At 39.6% G+C, this 19,680-nt stretch overlaps 1 protein-coding gene across 13 annotated transcripts in view; it reads left to right on the top strand.

Annotated features, from left to right (window-relative positions):
- NSF (N-ethylmaleimide sensitive factor, vesicle fusing ATPase) overlaps window positions 1-19,680 on the top strand; it is a 162,892-nt gene that overhangs the window by 21,282 nt on the left and 121,930 nt on the right. For 3 of the 13 annotated variants that reach the window (XM_077972277.1, XM_015119962.3, XM_015119961.3), the window contains exons 2-4: window positions 8,404-8,489; window positions 10,764-10,863; window positions 14,864-14,903. In XM_077972277.1, the coding sequence (XP_077828403.1) occupies window positions 8,404-8,489; window positions 10,764-10,863; window positions 14,864-14,903 (226 nt within the window). Of the gene's footprint in view, window positions 1-1,129; window positions 1,159-1,660; window positions 1,970-8,403; window positions 8,490-10,763; window positions 11,036-14,745; window positions 14,989-19,680 lie in introns of those variants that run through there. The other 10 variants (XM_077972281.1, XM_077972280.1, XM_077972283.1 and 7 more) reach the window with 8 other exon arrangements.

Raw genomic sequence — 19,680 nt, 5'->3', positions numbered from 1 at the left:
GTGGGAAGATGGCTTGAGCAAGGGAAGCAATGGTTGCAGTGAGCTGAGATGGCGCCCCTGCACTTCAGCCTGGGTGATAGAGCCAGACCTTGCCTCACACACATACACCAAAAAAAACTGTAAAGTAAAATTTCTATATACAATTCTGTGATATGAACCCTACGTCAGTGTGTTACGAGAATTTTGATCCTTATATGATATATATAATCAAGTGCAGGTATGTTGTAGTTTACAGAACCATTACTTTGAAACAGGACCTTTAGGTTGCTCCTAATTCATCACTGTTAAAATAATGCTGTAGGGAACAAATTATACATAAAAGTTTTCTATATTTGAAATGATTTTTGTGAGACAAACTTTATTTATTGTAAAAACAGTTCCAGCAGTTCAGAATTGTGAAGAGTGAAGGTGTTTCCTTCACATCTTCTTGTCTTTCTCCTTGGTGGTAACCACTGTTAACAGTTTAGTGTGTGTCTTTTTAAGTTTAGTTTTTATTTTTTTGTAGAGACAGGGTCCTGCTTTGTTGCCCAGGCTGGGGTGCTGTGGTGTGATCATAGCTCACTGCAACCTCATACTCCTGGGCTCAAGCAATCCTCGCACTTCAGCCTCCCAAATAGTTGGGACTACCGGCATGTGCCACCATGCCCGGCTAATTTATATACCTTTTGTAGAGACAGGGTCTCACCATGTTGCCCAGGCTGGTCTGGAACTCCTGGACTCAAGCGATGCCCCTGCCTTGGCCTCCCAAAGTGTTGGGATTACAGGCATGAGCCACTGCACCTGGACTAGTTTCTTTTGAATTTCTGAGTAGTATTCAATTGTATGGCTCTCCTATAATTTCTTCATTCATCTTTTGGTAGACATTTGTGTTGTTTCCATTTTTAGGCTATTATGAGTACAGCTGTTGTGAACATTTGTGTGCGTGTCTTTGTGTGGATGTATTTTCATTTCTTTCAACTAAAAACCTAGGGGTGCACTTGTTGGGTCACATTAACTTTGTAGAAACTGTGTTGCATCTTTGCCAGTATTGAATGTTGTCAGCCTTTTATATTTTTCTTTGCATGCTTTTCCCCCCAAAAGACCCAAATGGGAATTGTTTTTCTTTTCATTAGAAACTTGTAAAGGAATTCTAAAGTTCTAAGGGATGCCAGGCAGGAGGTTCATCTACGTGAACAGTTATTAGTTTGAGAGAGAGAATGTCAAGGATATCCCTAAAGGCTCTTCAAGAGATAACTATAGGACATGTAAGTTTAACTTATTTCTACCCCATCACTTCTAGTCCCACATGACTTCAGAATTTTAAGAGAAGTTATTGTTATAGGAATATGTAGCACAGAGGGATTCCATAGGCCTGAAGATTAGTACTGATGGCCTTCCTTGCGCTATTCTAGGCCAGTACTATCCGATGAAACTTTCTGCAGTGATCTAGCCGCGTGTGGCTCTTGAAACGTAGGGCTAGTGCAACTGAAGAATTGAATTTAACTAAATTAATTTTAATAGTGAAATATGTGTAGTGATTTCTTTGCTGAACAGTGTAGTTCTGAAATGTTATTTTTCAGGAAAGATCCTCTAACAAGAAATAGTTGAGTGAGACATGTTAGCTGAGCTGGCCCTGGGGCAGGTTTGTGTTTTCAGTCCTTCCCTTTCCTGTGACAGAAGTGAAACCAAAGCCTAGAGCACCACAGAGGAAGAACCAGTGGATTCATAAGGGTGACAGTTCAGGTAGAGGAAGCTCTTTTGTTCAGATGCCACACTCTTTATTTTTCTTTCTGTTTATTTTGCCCTATTAAATTATTTGGTAAAGAGTAAAGCCTACTTTAATCCAGTTTTTTAAGTGGACCTTTGGACGAAAGTATGTGATTTAAATTCCAAAACTGTGCAGTGTTGTCCAGAAGAGTCCTGATTAAATCCCCCCAGTTTCTTTGATGAAGATAAGCGAATAATCTTTCTGCACATGAAAGGCTTTCAAGTAAGTAATGATGTAATTACCTCACTAAAGTTTCCATTAAAGTTTTGTTGAAATTTTCATTCTTTATAGTAGCAATGAGTTTATAAGTTTTGACATTTTAAGTTGTTATAATGAAGACATTTCTATACCCTTCAGACGCTAAATGTTCTAATAACTCAACATATAAAATGCCTATCAGTTTTATATTTTCATTTCTTTTTTTTTTTTTTTTTGAACAGTCTCGCTCTGTCACCCAGGCTGGAGTGCAGTGGCACAATCTCAGCTCACTGCAACCTCCGCCTCCTGGGTTCAAGCAATTCTCCTGCCTTAGCCTCCCGAATAGCTGGGACTACAGGCACACACTGCCATGCCCGGCTAATTTTTTGTATTTTAGTAGACATGGGGTTTCACTGTGTTACCCATGCTGGTCTTGAACTCCTGAGCTCAGACAGTCCTCCTACCTTGGCCTCCCAAAGTGCTGAGATTATAGGCGTGAGCCACCATGCCTGGCCTTTACTTTCATTTCTTCACAGCTGCATGACTATAGTGGTTGGCTTTCATTATTGTTTCCTAGGGGCAAGGTCAGTGTTAGAAAAATTGTGGAATTTTCCGTTGACATTGCTGTGGTGAGTAGACAGCTACTATTTATAGAGACTTATACTTTGTTGAAAAAATGAGATGCCCTGCTTGGCTTACCATAAAAACACAGATGCTTCTGGATTCCAGTAGGGAGGCCTTTTGTTCACAGCATCTGTTTTGGTTGGCCAGCCAGATGACTTCTGTGGATTTTTTCACTCCTTTTGAAGGACACTTGACAAATAAACAAGTTTATAAATGAGTTAGCATTTTATAAATTTATTTTATTACTTTAGCTATATAGTTCTGTGAAATATTTTGAACTATTAGGTCATTTTAGCTCAATTTTCTCACTTCCTAAATAACCTTGAGACGATCAGTCCTTTGTTAATTGTTTATTCTGCAGTTGAGACAGGTTTGTATTGATCTATAAATTTTTGTGTTCAACAAACGTTTAATAAGTACTCACTGTGTACTAGGCCCTGTACTAACACTGGGAACTACAGATGTGAGCAAGATATAGTCTCAGTCTTTGAGAAGTTTAGTGTCTTATATGCAATGCAAACATGTAGACAGATGATAAAAATGTAGTTGAGTGTTTCCATTTGAAGTTTATTTCATCAGTTTAATGGGGAGGGGCAGGTGTCTAGGAATGCCTTCCAGAAAAAGTAATGTCTAAGTGGAGAATTGTAGAGTGAGTGGGAGTTGTCCAGGGACGGAGCAGGGGTTAGCAGGGGAGATTATATAAAAGAAAGAAGCTTGCAGGTGAAAACGACCCTGGGAAAGTGGAAACTGAAAAAGTTCAGTACATTTCTGTCAGATGGCTGATCAAGCTGTGACTTTGGGCAAAATGCTGTCAACATTTGTTGAACACAGAAATGCTGTCTCTTTCACAAAGCAGACTTGTGACCTAGACTTTATTCATCTCGTGCTCAATTAGTGATTTCCAAACATTTATCATGAATTTCATAACTAAAAAATGTTTTGATTATGTACCCTCATGTATTGATTATATGACAATATTTATTTATAGATGATACGTAGTACTCAAAGTTATGTACATAGTAGAACATGTATAAAAAAAAGGATGAGCTAAAGATGACAGGTACAATATTCTCATAGTATTAATTTTACTAAAAATACAGAAAGTAGGCCAGGTGTAGTGGCTCACGCCTGTAATCCCAGCACTTTGGGAGGCTGAGGCAGGCAGATCACTTGAGTTCAGGAGTTTGAGACAAGCCTGACCAATATAGCGAAACCCTGTCTCTACTAAAAAAATACAAAAAATTAGCCCGGATGTGGTGGCACGTGCCGGTAGTCCCAGCTACTTGGGAGGGTGAGGCAGGAGAATTGCTTGAACCCGTGAGGCAGAGGTTACAGTGAGCCAAGATCATGCCACTGCACTCCAGCCTGGGTGACAGAGCAAGACTCCATCTAAAAAAAAACAAAAAACAAAGAAACCCAGAAAGTAAAGTGGTACATCATTATTCTTTAAAATCTTTGTTTAATATTATGTGATACAGCTGCTCAGAGGGCTGTTTCTAAAATCAGTTTATTTTGATACTTTAATGGCAGTCAAAGCCTGGAACAAAACGGAGGAATTTGGCTGTACTTTCTAAATCATATTCTTTTTTCTCCAGACTTTTTCACCATTTATAGAAGTGCTTTATTGAAATGTGGCTGGTAAATTTCCATCTATTAGTTTTTCTTGCAGATTAATAAAAATATATTATACTTTTATTGTGCTAATAAATGGGTTCCAAAAGTCACTGTAAGTCTTCATTTGGAAGATATTTTAAAAAGTTGTAGAATATTCTGTTTCTGACTTTATAAAGCATGAAGATATGAGATTTTGGTATCTTTAATTTTTAGATTATATATATTGTTTCAACTGCAGAATCACTTAGCAATGGAAATGTTTCCAAATATCCAATTTTGAAATGCTCTATTAGGAAAGAATTTTTCTCTCTCTCTCTCTCTTTTTTTTTTTTAGAGACGAAGTCCAGCTCTTATCCCCCAGGCTGGAGTGCAATGACGCCATCTGGGCTCACTGCAACCTCTGCCTCCTGGGTTCAAGCAATTCTCCTGCCTCAGTCTCCTGAGTAGCTGGGATTACAGGTGTGCATCACCATGCCTGGCTAATTTTTGTATTTAAAGTACAGACGGGGTTTCACCATGTTGGCCAGGCTGGTCTCGAACTCCTGACCTTAGGTGATCTGCCCGCCTCAGCCTCCCAAAGTGCTGGGATTACAGGTGTGAGCCACTGCGCCCGGCCGATTTTTTTCTCTTTTTCTTTTTTCTGGAAAAGCTGAAAAGAATTTTGACATGTCGCTAAATATTTTTATTTTGTAGGGGCAGAATGAGTTTTTTTGTTTTTTAATATCTTCTTGGTAGCATACTACTTATAACCTCTTCAGAAATATTTAGCAAGTTTGGAACTCTAATCTTTTTATTTTTAAAAAATTGTGTAACTCATCTACATTTAACAAATCTTTTAAGTACGTTTCTTGTGGTGACTAGTGAATCTGTATGGATTTAAAAACAAAAAAAAGATTATGAGGCCAAGGCAGGTGGATCACTTGAGGCCAGGAGTTTGAGACCAACCTGGCCAACATGGTGAAACCCCATCTCTACTAAAAATACAAAAATTAGACGTGGTGGTGTACAACTGTAGTCCCAGCTACTCTGAGCTGAGATTGCGCCACTGCACTCCATTCTGGGTGATAGAGCAAGACTCTGTCTCAAAAAAAAAAAAATCGGTGTCTACTTCCTATCTCCCAGAGTAGAGTAGAGGAAGATTTCTATATTGATACAATTAACCTCAGTGACATCTGAGGTACCTTGTTTTAACTTAATTACAGCAATAGTTTACCTGTGAATGAAGCCGTTAAAGGCTTTTGTATCAGATGCTATCACTGTAACTTTATTCTGAGAATAATAATAATAATTATTATTATTATTTGAAATGGAGTCTCACTCTGTCGCCCAGGCTGGAGTGCAGTGGCACGATCTCGGCTCACTGCAAGCTCCGCCTCCTGGGTTCACACCATTCTCCTGCTTCAGCTTCCCGAGTAGCTGGGACTGCAGGCGCCCGCCACCACACCTGGCTAATTTTTTTGTATTTTTAGTGGAGACTAGGTTTCACCGTGTTAGCCAGGATGGTCTCAATCTCCTGACCTCGTGATCCACCCGCCTCAGCCTCCCAAAGTGCTGGGATTACAGGCGTGAGCCACCCCGCCCGGCCAGAATTCTTTTTTAAAATTCCAGTCAAAGCAGTCATTTCATCAGTGGTTACAGTTTTCCTGTAAAATACCTTGTTTCATTTACAGTTAAGAATACCTCCCTTTTAATACATTGTTCCTTGGTATCTTACAAAATTGTATTTCTTGTATATTTCATAATTACCCAACAAATACAAGATGAAAGAATCATCTATATTTTTATCCAATTGTATAGCAAACCCCACACACTGTATTTTGTCCTGATATCTTCAAGTCTTTAGGGTTTTCTAAGAGCTTTTGACTATACTTACCAATAAAAGAATACATTTAGTTTGTCACCATTTTTATTTCTGTGTATAATTTCATCTATGGTCCATGGCTTTTCTTAGGGAAACAGCAGTTTCGACACTAACTTTCATACAGTTTTGTGAAGTGTCACATTAAATAGCCTGTGATTTTAGACATAGGTGGAAAAATTATAGACGTTTAACTCTTGCTGTGAACACTTAAAAGCCTGGTGGATTACGAGGACTTTGTTCGTGCCATCAGATTATATCTTAAGGTAGAGTGGACACGTAGAGTGAGGTTCATCTTTAATAAAAATGGGCTGGGCGCGGTGGCTCATGCCTATCATCTCAGCACTTTTGGGAGACCGAGGCAGGTGGTTAACCAGGTCAGGAGATTGAGACCATCCTGGCTAACATGGTGAAACCCCATCTCTACTAAAAATACAAAAAAATTAGCCGGGTGTGGTGGCGGGCGCCTGTAGTCCCACCTACTCTGGCGGCTGAGGCAGGAGAATGGCGTGAACCCAGAAGGCGGAGCTTGCAGTGAGCCGAGATCGCACCACTGCACTCCAGCCTGGGTGACCGAGTGAGATTCCATCTCAAAAAAATTAAAATACATACATACATACATACATACATACATGGTATGGCTGGATGCGGTGGCTCACGCCTGTAATCCTAGCACTTTGGGAGGCTGAGGCTGGCGGATTGCCTGAGCTCTGGAGTTTGAGACCAGCCTGGGCGACGCGATGAAACCCCCATCTCTACTGAAAATACAAAAATTACTTGGGCGTGGTACGCCTGTAACCCAGCTACTTGGGATGCTGAGGCACGAGAATCACTGGAACCTGGGAGGCAGAGGTTGTGGTGAGCTGAGATCCGCCACTGCACTCCAGTCTGGGCAGCAGAGAGAGACTGTGTCAAAAAACAAAACAAAACAAAAATAAATAAGAAATGGTGTAAAGTCAATATAAATACAAGTGCTAATATTTTATTTTTACACCCCAAAGGATTATCGTATAATACAAACACCCTTCAAGTACACATATCCCACTTTAGAGACTACTGCCCTAAACAACAGGGATAATGATATTGAAACTGGCCTTTTAGTTAAAATAAAACAAAGCCAAAAATAATTCACTTTCCTCTATAAACTTATATCTGGGAGACAAATTTAAGAATAATCAGCTTGGCCGGGCACGGTGGCTTACGCCTGTGATCCCAGCACTTTGGGAATCCAAGGTGGGTGGATCGTGAGGTCAGGAGATCAAGACCACCCTGACTCTACTGAAAATACAAAAAATTAGCCAGGCATGGTGGCAGGCGCCTGTAGTCCCAGCTACTCAGGAGGCTGAGGCAGGAGAATGGCGTGAACCCGGGAGGTGGAACTTGCAGTGAGCCGAGATTGTGCCACTGCACTCCAGCCTGGGTGACAGAGCAAGACTCCATCTCAAAAAAAAAAAAAAAAAAAAATCAGCTTTGGCTTGAGGTTTGGAGAATGAACACTTCTATGACTACCTGTCATAGCTCACTAGGAAACCCTAGTGAACCATGGAAGGGTTATTGGTTAAATATATTGTATAAAGGAACATTTTGCTAGTTGCTGTTGACCAAAAAGGCTGTTTTTAAAAAAATATATAGTCTGTAATTATTTTTGTTGAAAGATATTTGGAAGATGGTTTTTCTCAATCTATAGGAGATACAGTTTGTAGCCACCTGGGATCTCTTATAAAAAGATACTTTTTCATAGTATACTTTTTATAATATACATAAAATTTCATAATATACTTTTGATAATATATATAAAATTTGATACATAAGTTTATCAAATTTATTGAATTTACTTTAGTGCATTTTTATTAGTCAAGATTCTTTGGAAGACATGGAAAACTAATTCAAAAAAGCTTGAGCAAAAAAAAGTGTGTTGGCTCGTAACTAATATTCAGGACTGGTCTCCAGAACTTGGTTGCCAGGTCTGTGTTTCCAGGTTGTCTGTTAGCTTGTCTGTGTCTCTGTGATAGTTTTACCATTTTACAGTGGAAAGTCTTTCTCCGTGGGGTGCTCTGACTTGCAGAAGAATGCCTTTGGTCTAGTGCCAGCATATATAAAATCCTGTGGGTGGGATAGAGTAGACATAGTTGCATGTGTGCTGACTGGCAGTCTCACAAAACCACATGGAATGGGGAAGGAACAGTTTCCCAAAGGAAGGGTTTGCTCTTACTTCAGAGGAAGGGATGCTGGGAGTCAAAAACGATAGATGTTTGTTATAGCAATGAGAGTGATAAAGAAGAGAGGACAGAAAGGCATAAAGTATTCTTTAAGGGAATAGAACATGACTTAATTTGATTTTCCTAATCATTGATTCTTACAGAGCATGCAAGCAGCAAGATGTCCTACAGATGAATTATCTTTAACCAATTGTGCAGTTGTGAATGAAAAGGATTTCCAGTCTGGCCAGTGAGTATCTGACTTTGTTTTCTTTTAACCTGCTAAGTGGCATTTCGGAAACTTCCAGAGAGTCATTTTTAGGAAACGTTGGAAAATATTTTTTTTTAATTTTTCTTGCTGAGTTGGAAAATGGAGAAGATGATGAAAAATTGTGTATTTGAATCATTACTGTGTCAAACTTTGATAAATACTGTATAATGTTTTTAAAATCACATACAGTTTTTATGTATAAAACTTTAGTTTTCATCGGTTGTCTTAGGAGAGCTAAACATACTGGTTGTATGAATCATATATAGCAGAGTTGTTAGATGTTTGATTTTGGCCAACTCAGATTGTTTGAGTTTTCCTTGCTCTACCAATTACAAACTGGGTGACCATTTCTGTACCTCTATGTCCTGATCTGTATAATGGAGATGATCTCTTCTTCAAGGTAGCTATGAAGAGTAAGTTACATAAATAAAGCGCTTAGGACAGTGCCCAACATGTTAACAAGCCCTTAGTAAATATTAGCTGTTATGGTTATTATTACCATGGTAATCCAAGAGACATGAACATTGGAAGATGGGCTGGGTGTGGTGGCTCATGCCTGTAATCCTAGTACTTTGGGAGGCCAAGGTGGGCTGATTGCCTAAGCTCAGGAATTTGGGACCAACCTGGCCAACATGGTGAAACCCCATGTCTACTAAAAATAAAAATTAGCCAGGCATGGTGGTGTGCGCCTGTACTCCCAGTTTCTTAGCAGGCTGAGGCATGAGAATCACTTGAACCCAGGAGGCAGAGACTGTAGTGAGCTGAGATGGCACCACTGCACTCCAGCCTGGGTGACACAGTGAAACTCTGTATCAAAAAAAAAGGAAAGACAAAATTGGAAGATGCAAAGCTAATGTAGAATCCTTAAAGGCATTTTGCATTGTAATTTATTTTAACTGATTCATATCACCCCACTGCCAGGACTTCTAAAGACCCTGCTGCAAGTTCAGTGCCATCCATATGCTTCTGAGATTGGTATACATAAGAAGATGAAGGGGCTGTAGGGAAATAAGAGGCAAGGTGGTAGGGTTTTAACTGAGCATTTTTCTTAAAATGTTGTCTGTGAAATACATGAGTTTCACAGAGTTAGAAATGCTAATCATCTTTGGTTTCCAGCTTCAGAGTAAGAGGCTGTACTATATGGTGATATTAACATTGTTACCAGTGCTAAACATTCTGTGATGCTAAATTGAGCACAGGACTTTCAACAGATAAACTGAAGTGTAGATAATCAATGTGAGAATTTGTAGAATTCTTTTACATATGTTAAATGTTCACTGTGCTCATGGTGGGGTTACTCAAAATGTAGTTGATACAAGGAACGTGTGTTCTAGTGGCAAGAAAATATGTATAGAAACATTAGCCATTGATGTGAAAAATTACAGCATTCTAAGAAGATAATTTTTAAAAAGATAGTGAGCTAGGCATGTTGGGGCATGCCTGTAGTCCCAACTACTTTAGAGACTGAGGCAGGAGAATCCCTTGAGCCCAGGAGTTTGAGGCCCGCCTGGGCAACATAGCAAGACCGCATCTATTAAAAAAAAAAAAAAAAAGATACTGCTGGTGTATAACAGGATTTGAAGCTTCTGTCTTACACATAGTACTTTCTAGTTACCTGGTATAGGAGATTATCATGAGAGGACTATTTTTTTTTTTAAACAGGTAATTTCTGAACAGGGAATTAGCACAAAATTTTTTAAAACAGTAAATATTGATGTCTACATGAAAGCTGATGTATTTGGGAATTTTTTTAATCTTTTTTTTTATTTTGTAGGTTGTTTTAGCCTGTTGACAGAGTCTGCAAATAAATTTAATAAGTAGTCTAAAAACTAACCTTTTTTGATTGCTATATCCTAGCTCTTTTATCTTTGGCTCTCCTTATTTTATTAGGATGTGAAGTAATTCTCAGGAGAGGAAATTCATCTAGTTTTTACTTGATATCAAGGACTCTAAATCACTGGCTTCAGTTTTATGTAAACTGGAAATGTAATGAAGTTGGTATTTTGGATGGTATTTTGGCTGGATTCTACTTGATGAGTGTTTGACCCAAGGTGCTCCTTATATCTGGAACACATTTGGGATTGCTGATAGTTTTGGAAACTAAATTTGTGGTTCTGTTTCTTCAAGACACAGATAATGTAGTTTCCACCTGATACTCATTAAATATCAGTTTGAAAAGAAATACATTTTGAAATTATGTTCTTCATTTCCTTCAAAGTGGAGTACTAACGACGTTTCTGTCCTGTCCTTTAGGCATGTGATTGTGAGGACCTCTCCCAATCACAGGTACACATTTACACTGAAGACACATCCATCAGTGGTTCCAGGGAGCATTGCATTTAGTTTACCTCAGGTAATTCAGATGTTAATTTATTCTCTTCTGTTTTTGAAAGTTATAGAATATAAATAGTCCGTTCATTTTAAGCAAGCATCATCCTATTACTGTATTGATTCATACTGAAGAAAAACATCTAAGTTTTTTTTTTTTTTTTTTTTTTTTTTTTTTTGAGACGGAGTCTCGCTTTGTAGCCTGGGCTGGAGTGCAGTGGCCGGATCTCAGCTCGCTGCAAGCTCCGCCTCCCAGGTTTATGCCATTCTCCTGGCTCAGCCTCCCGAGTAGCTGGGACTACAGGCGCCCGCCACCTCGCCCGGCTAGTTTTTTGTATTTTTTAGTAGAGACGGGGTTTCACGGTGTTCGCCAGGATGGTCTCGATCTCCTGACCTCGTGATCCACCTGTCTCGGCCTCCCAAAGTGCTGGGATTACAGGCTTGAGCCACCGCGCCCGGCCAAACATCTAAGTATTATATAAGGAATTTAAAGATACAGTCTTTTCTTTTTTTTTAAGACAGGGTCTCGTTCTGTCACCCAGGCTGGAGTGGCATGATCACTGCTCCTCATCTCAAGCAATTCTCATACCTCAGTCTCCCAAGTAGCTGAGACTACAGGCTTGTACCACTGTGCCTGACTAATTTTAAAATTGTTTGTAGAGATGGGTCTTAACTGTGTTCCCCAAGCTAGTCTTTAACTCTTAGGCTCAAGTTATCCTCCCACCTTGGCCTCCCAAAGTGCTGGGATTATAGGGTGTGAATCATCACGCCCAACCTAAAGACAGATTCTTAACTGCCAATTTTTGCTATGGCTGCCTTCTTTTGCCTTGATTTTTTTCCCTAATTTTTAAAGATTTTGCAGTAGAATCAGTCAGCTATCACATAAAGGGTCAAGTTATTTTAATGTTAACCCCCAGGGTAACATAAAAGATAAAAAACATTTTATTTGTAAAATTGACATCTAAGAATAGTGATTTTATAATGTGATGGCGTTATACTAAAGAATTTGAAAAGAGTCTCAAATTACAACATAAGTTGCTAGGCTCCCATAGCAACTGGATGGGTTGTGATTACAGTTACAACTGTTGGTGGATTCTCTGGAATCCAGAGGATTAGATTGCTTAGCGCTGCCCCAGGCACATCATACAGAATATAAAGCACCACAAATACTAGTCTGTACCTTCTTCTCCCTTATCATTTTACTCAGGCTGCTGACTGACCCCAGTCCTAAGTAATGTAAATGCAATCCCTACCTCCTCCTAGTATGCTAATGAGCATTGGTAGACTTCCCTGAAGGTTTAGAGAAAGAGATCAAACACTCATTTAAGAACTATTAGGCTGGTTGCAATGACTCATGCTGGTAATCCCAGCACTTTGGGAGGCCAAAGCTGGTGGATCACTTGAGTCCAGCAGTTCAAGACCATGTGGGCAACATGGCGAAACCCCGTCTCTACTAAAAGTACAAAAATTATCTGGGCGTGGTGGTGCCTGCCTGTAGTCCTAATTTCTTGTGGGGCTGAGGCAGGAGGATCACTTGAGCCTGGGAAATCGAGGCTGCAGTGAGGTGAGATACTGCCACTGCACTCTAGCCTAGGTGACAAAGTGAGACCCTGTTTAAAAAAGAAAACAAACAAACAAAATAATTATTAGATGGGCCAGGTGCCTCACACTTATAATCCTAGTGCTTTGGGAGGTGGAGGAGGATCGCTTGAGACCAAGAATTCCAGACCAGTATAGCGAGACCCTTGTCCCCCACACTGTCTCTACAAAAAAAAATTTTTAATTAGCTGGGCATGGTGTCACATGCCTGTAGTCCAGGCTACTTGGGAAGCTGAGGTTAGGAGGATCACTTGAGCCCAGGAAGTCGAGGCTGTAGTGAGCTATGATTGTGCCACCATGCCCCAGCCTGGGCTACAGAGTGAGATTCTGTCTCTTTAAAAAGAGGAAAAAAAGGAACTATTGAAGATCTCTTGAAGCCCTCAAAAATTACAGGAAATTTTCACTTACTATTCCACCTGTCTGTCTGATACCTCTTCATTATCCAGACCACTTTCACATTTATTTCTAAAGATTAAAAATTTGGGATATTCCAGGGTTCGTCAGCTTTTACAGTGTTCCATTTGGGATTCTGATTGTTAGAAATAGCTTGAGACGTGGCCATTTCTCCTTGTCTCTGTTTTATTTAAATAAAAAAAAAAATTTCCCCCAACATTTACTATAGGCCAGGTTCTATTCTCAGTACTTTGGCATGTGTTAGCTTTTTTAATTCTCCAAACAACCTTATAAAATAGCTACTGTTGTTATCCCTAAGGACTGCTGTATCAGTCCATTTTCATACTGCTATGAAGAAATACCGGAGACTGGGTAATTTATAAAGATAAACAAGATTTCATGGACTCATTGTTCCACATGGCTGTGGAGGCCTCACAATCATGGTGGAAGGCGAAGGAGGAGCAAAGTCATGTCTTACATGGTGGCAGACAAGAGAGCGTGTGCAGGGGAACTGCCCTTTATAAAACCGTCAGATCTCGTGAGAGTTATTCACTGTCATGCAGACAGCATGGGAAAACCCACGCCCATGATTCAGTTACCTCCCACTGGGTCTCTCCCATGACACATGGGGATTATGGGAACTAAAGATGAAATTTAGGTGGGGACACAGCCAAACCATATCAGCTGTCTTTGGGATTGAAGTACAGAACCTAAATGTGGCTTCCTTTTGACTTAAAGTCTAAGCTTAACGAGCATGGTGCTAAATTTCAGGTTGGCTGGAAGTGGGGTGGGGTTTTACAGAAGAGGTCTTCTGGGGGAGGTGAAGGGCAGAGAGGAGGGAAACAGGATGTGGTAAGAAAGCTGCAAGGGAGAGCACTTGTTGCACGTATTCACAGTGCAGCATCTTCTAAATTACCCACTACAGAGTCTGCAGTGTTCGGATGAGCAGGCGAACTGTTGATTTTCAACCAAAAATTGTTTTTCTCATTGTTCTTTGGAGTGTTATCAGTAATTACTAATTTTGAATCTATACCAAGCAAGCCCCAAATTCCTGCCTAAACACAATCTGGCCTGCCTTCATACTTCTTGCCATGATAAACAGTAGGGATTTGGGAAAGCCTAAAATCTAGCTGTAAATGTCTAAAAATCTTCTGGCTAGTATACAAAGAGTAGCTATGACTATCTAATGATTTCAGTCCCTGATTGGGTTTCAAAATAGATTTTCTGACCAGTTTTAATTGAGTCTTCATGAATCAAATGAATCTTCCTTTTTGAGATACTGTAACAAACAGTAAAACTAACTGCAGCAGTACATTTAAAACACTGAAGTGTGATCTGATACAGTGAAGACCTTCTGTAGCATCATATTGTGCAAAGGAGCATCCTTCTCAGTGGTGCCAGCTTTACTGCAAAAGGCAAGCTTTGCATGTTTTGGAACAGATGTTCAGATATAAACTATAGCACATGCATTACTTTCCTGGGGTAAGTAACAGAGAACCATTGCTGGTGGCTTAAAACAACAGAGATTTATTCTCACCATTCTGGAGGCTGGAAGTCTGAAATCAAGCTGTCAGTAGAGCTATTCCCTCTCTGAAGGCTCTAGGGAAGAATCTGTTCTGTACTTAGCTTCTGGTGTTGCCGGCAATCCTTTGGTATTCCTTGGCCTGTAGCTGCATCATTTCAGTTTCTGCCTCTGCTATCACATGATGGTGTTCTGTCTATGTGTCTTTGTCTCTTTCTTCTTAGAAGGACACCAGTCATATTGGCTTAGGGTTCACCCTAATTCATTATGGCCTCATGTTAACTTGATTACATTTGCAGAGATCGTATTTTTAAATAAAGTCACATCCACAGGTGTTAGGGGCTAAGACTTCAACATACTTTGGAGGGGGAGAGCACAGTTCAACCATAATAGCATACCATGTTTTGATCTTTGAATGTGTTCTGAAAATTCATTAAAATTGCTCTTTTTTTCTTGTCTACTTTTGATTGCTTTGGTTTTAAGTATCTTTTTTTTCTCTTTTACTTTACAGAGAAAATGGGCTGGGCTTTCTATTGGGCAAGAAATAGAAGGTAGGTATATTTTTTAGCCACCTGATAAAGATTTTTTATATTATTTTCTCACAGATATTGAGAGCTGTACAATTTTTTATTACTAGTGATCAGACCTTAAACATTCATTGTATCAGAATACTGGTTAGATGTATGAGAATGGAAGTAAATAGTTATGGTACCTCTCTTCCTATATCTTTTATGAAGTGTGTGATAAGGTCATCATAGTTCAAGGCAAGGAAAGCAATTTATGACTTCCAGTTTGGGGGGTGGCGGGGTGGAAAGACTAAGCTGCTAATAGATAATAAGCCAAAGAGCTAATAAGCAAAAACTGGCATTGTGTCTTAGGCAATGTGGCAAAGTTAAGAAATGGAGTATGAGTCGTCTTTAGTCAGATGATTTTATGTCAACTTCATGGATACAGTAGGGGAAGGAAAGAAAACGCAAGTGTAAATTAAACCAGCTTTTCTTCTGCTTGTCTTTAAAACTTAAAAAATTATAGAAAGGTTGCAAAAATAATGCGAAGAATTTCTGTATACTACCTTTACCCAGCTTTACCAGTTGTCATATTTTCTTTATCTTTCTGGCTCCCTGTCTTCCTCTCTGGGTCTCTGTCTCTCTCTGTACACACACACACACACACACACACACACACACACACTTCTTTTATCCTACTTGTTTAGGAACCTGACAACTTATCATTTTTTCTAAGTTAGATGGAATTTAAACATTGGGGCTATTTTATTTTATTTTATTTTTGAGATGGAGACTCGCTCTGTTACCAGGCTGGAGTGCAGTGGCGCAATCTCAGCTCACTGCAACCTCCGCCTGCAGGGTTCCAGCAATTCTCCTGCCTCAGCCTTGCAAGCAGCTGGGACTACAGGCACGCGCCACCACACCTGGCTAATTTTTGTATTTTTAGTAGAGATGGGGTTTCACCATGTTGGCCAGGATGGTCTCAATCTCTTGATCTCGGGATCCGCCTGCCTCAGCCTCCCGAAATGCTGGGATTACAGGCATGAGCCACTGCACCCGGCTAACATTGGAGTTATTTTTAGTTGGCTTTTTCTCTGTGGAAGTATGAACACTTGTTAAATTTAATGAGAAAATGGGGTAGTATGTAACGTAGGTTTCTAATTTTCATAAATTTTCTAAATATGAGGCTAAGAGTACTTAAAACTTTGAATCTAGATATTTCCTATTGTGACAAGATACAGAAATTCAAGGTTATAAATTTTGATGAGTTGAGAAATGTGTTTTGTGGTTTAAGTTGTAAAAGCATTCTTCTGCTAACAGAAATGCTTATCTTGATTGTAAAGTCAGATCTTTAAAGAAGTGGCTCAAACAGACTTAATAAGCAAAATTGTAAAACCCAGTAATCAGGTGGGAGTAAAGTGGAGTAAGCTTGAGGGAAGGTAGAGTTTTGGGGCCCAAGTGATGTGGATGATGTGGCCATAAAGGTAGAAAACTGGTTCGGTTTAAGTAGACATGTAGACCAAGATGGGATAGGAGGTGTGGTTTGAAGGAGGAGTGCTCAAGCATTCTGGAATGGGAGTTCCGTAAGGTGAAACATTTTAGTCAAGTCAAGTGATTTTAGTCTGAGGGAATCTTCTGGAGGAATCATTTAGTCTGTCTTCTTTCCATCTGGCAGTGCCATATTTTAAGTGTTACAGGCTAATGTTTTGACTACTATATATACATCTATCATTGTAAAGTCCAAGTTTATTCAAAGAATTGGATAAACTTATTTTTTGCTTATAAAATCTTTATTAGTCTTTTATATTAAATTATTATTAGCCATAAAATAAGAAAACATTCTCAATCTTCTGCTTTGATCCTGGATGAAATCTTCAGGACTCAAGAGTCCCTGACTCAAGAGTCCCTTTGGGACTGACCATGGTGCTGACTTGGCGCTGCCTGGGATACTGTCCATGGTGCTGCCCATAGCACTTGAAATTGTAACAGCTTGGTCTTTTCTATTTGGGAACATTGGCCTTAAACTAAAATGCATTTGAAAACTACAGTCAGCACATTACTACAGTCAGTAGTAATTATATATTTATATATTTATTTATTTATTTTTGAGATGGAATCTTGCTCTGTCGCTGAGGCTGGGGTGCAGTGGCATGATCTCAGTTCACTGCAACCTTCTCCCCAGTTCAAGCAGTTCTCCTGCCTCAGCCTCCCAAGTAGCTGGGATTAGAGGCATGTGCCACCACACCTGGCTAATTCTTGTATTTTTAGTAGAGAAGGGGTTTTGCCATGTTGGCCAGGCTGGTCTCAAACTCCTGACCTCAAATGATCCACCCACTGGATTATAGGTGTGAGCCACCGCGCCTGGCCAATATTTTAAATACACTGATTCAAATTTCTCAGTATGGAGATGACATGAATATATGTATACACACACATATGTATGCATTATGACATTATGATATTGTTTTGGTATCTTTAATGCACAAAATGGTATTATACTATACAAACCTTTCTGCTGTAGACTTGTCACTCAATATTACGTTTCCAAGGGCCATCCATCTTTTTTTGAGATGGAGATTTGCTCTTGTTGCCCAGGCTGAAGTGCAATGGTATGATCTCGACTCACTACAGCCTCTCCTCCCAGGTTCAAGCGATTCTCCTGCCTCAGCCACCTGAGTAGCTGGGACTTACAGGCATGCACCACCACTCTGGCAAATACTTTCTATTTTTAGTAGAGATGGAGTTTCACCATGTTGACCAGGCTGGTCTCGAACTCCTGGCCTCTGGTGATCCACCCACCTCAGCCTCCCAAAGTACTGGGATTACAGGTGTGAGCCACCACGCCTGGCCAGGCCATCCATCTTTATTAAGTATACATAAAGTTTTTTTTTTTTTTTTTTTTGACAGGGTCTCACTTGGCTGGAGTGCAGTGATGCAGTCATGGCTCACTGCAGCCTCAGTACCTGGCTAATTTTTTTATTTTGTGTAGAGACAGGGTCTCACTGTGTTGCCCAGTCTGGTCTCTAAATTCTGGACTTAAGTGATCCTCCCGCCGTAGCCTCCCAAAGTTCTGGGATTACAGATGTGAGCCACCGTGCCTGGCCAAGTTTTAATTTTAATAAAAATTGCTGTATAGTATTCTACATTATGAATATACAAACATTTTTCAATGTTTAAGTACTATAAATAATGCTGCAGTGAACCTCCCTGTAGATGTTTAGACAAATGTTCTAGCATCTTTCTGGGACAAACACCTAGAAATGGAATTGCTGAATCAATATATTCATTTTTACATTAAGATTTCAACCTACAAATATTTTCACTACATGAGGGAAATAACTAAGCTCTCTTGCCTATCAAAGTTACTCAGCATATAGCCTGTACTTTATAGGAAATGTTAAGAAGGAGCAAGCCATCCAGAATTGGAGACAGGAGAGTGTTCTGAAACTTTTAGCCAAAATTTGAACTTATTTGATCTTCGGTGTGTTTTATGTTCCTTCCTCAGGCTTTGTTATTTTGCTTTTGAAGTAGTTAAAATATGTTTATGTCCCCCCTTTAAATACAGAAATCTGATTATACAAACAATTTCATTTAAATAGTTTACAGAAAATCAGCCGTTTGCAGTGACTCACGCCTGTAATCCCAGCACTTTGGGAGGCCAGGGCGGGCGGATCACGAGGTCAGGAGATCGAGACCATCCTAGCCAACATAGTGAAACCCTGTCTCTACTAAAAATACAAGAATTAGCTGGGCATGGTGGCATGCGCCTGTAATCCCAGCTACTTGGGAAGCTGAGGCATGAGAATCACTTGAACTCAGGAGGTGGAGGTTGCAGTGAGTTGAGATTGTGCCATTGCACTTCAGCCTGGGTGACAGAGCAAGACTCTGTTTCAAACATAAAATAAGAGTTTACAGAAAATCCTTGTATATAACTCAAGTGGCTAGAATATAAGAAATAAGTTTAGAACAGAATTTAGAGTATGAAATGACCATAAAGACTTATCTAGTTCAGTATTGATTTATAGATGTGACAAATCAAGGCACAGAGAACTTAAATTATTTACTTGGATTCTTCTGATTGCTAGCAGAATCTGTTGAAACATACATACTCAAAGTCCCTTTGAGGAGAGCAGCTTTGTTTGTAATTCACTAGAATCTTTGCAACAGACATTTAATACTGCACAGTGACTTTTTTTGCTTACCCCTTGCCATTTGACCTCAGTAGCTCACAAAAGTTCCATGCCTGTTGTTCAAAGCAAGTGTGAAAAAAGTCTTTTTTATTACCTGCTTTTGTGGTGAGAACTGCAGAAGCTCACTTACCCCATGTGACTTGGACTGGTAGTTAAGTGAAAAGTTGGTTAAAGGCCTTTTCTTGGAGGTTTGGTCCATGGATTGGAGTGCTGTATTATCTTTTGTGCATACACTTCACCCGTAATTTCCAGGTGGATTTCTTTGAAATGGCTGGAGAACTTAGACTTTGTAGAGCATCCGAGAGTGCCAAAACCTCTTGGATTTTTGTAGAGTTCACTCCCAACCTTTTCTGATTTTAATGCTCATACCTAGTTAGCAGTATTTTTTTTCTAGAAGAAACTCTTCATTTAAAAAAATTTCCCAAAGCTTTCAACTTAGATTTATAATATCTATTCTAGAATGTCAAAGTCATTGTAATAACAGTTCAACAACCAGACCTTCAGAAGTTTTTATACTATTTAATTATATATCATAATTAACTGTAACAAGCGTAACTAGCACAGACAGATTCCAGAATGAACTTGGCTGACCCATGATGTGTAGCAGCTCCGTCTACAAGCTCTGAGCATTA

Source organism: Macaca mulatta, chromosome 16, assembly GCF_049350105.2.
Source record: "Macaca mulatta isolate MMU2019108-1 chromosome 16, T2T-MMU8v2.0, whole genome shotgun sequence".
NCBI lineage: Eukaryota > Metazoa > Chordata > Mammalia > Primates > Cercopithecidae > Macaca > Macaca mulatta.
This window is presented reverse-complemented; position numbering and strand designations above follow the sequence as displayed.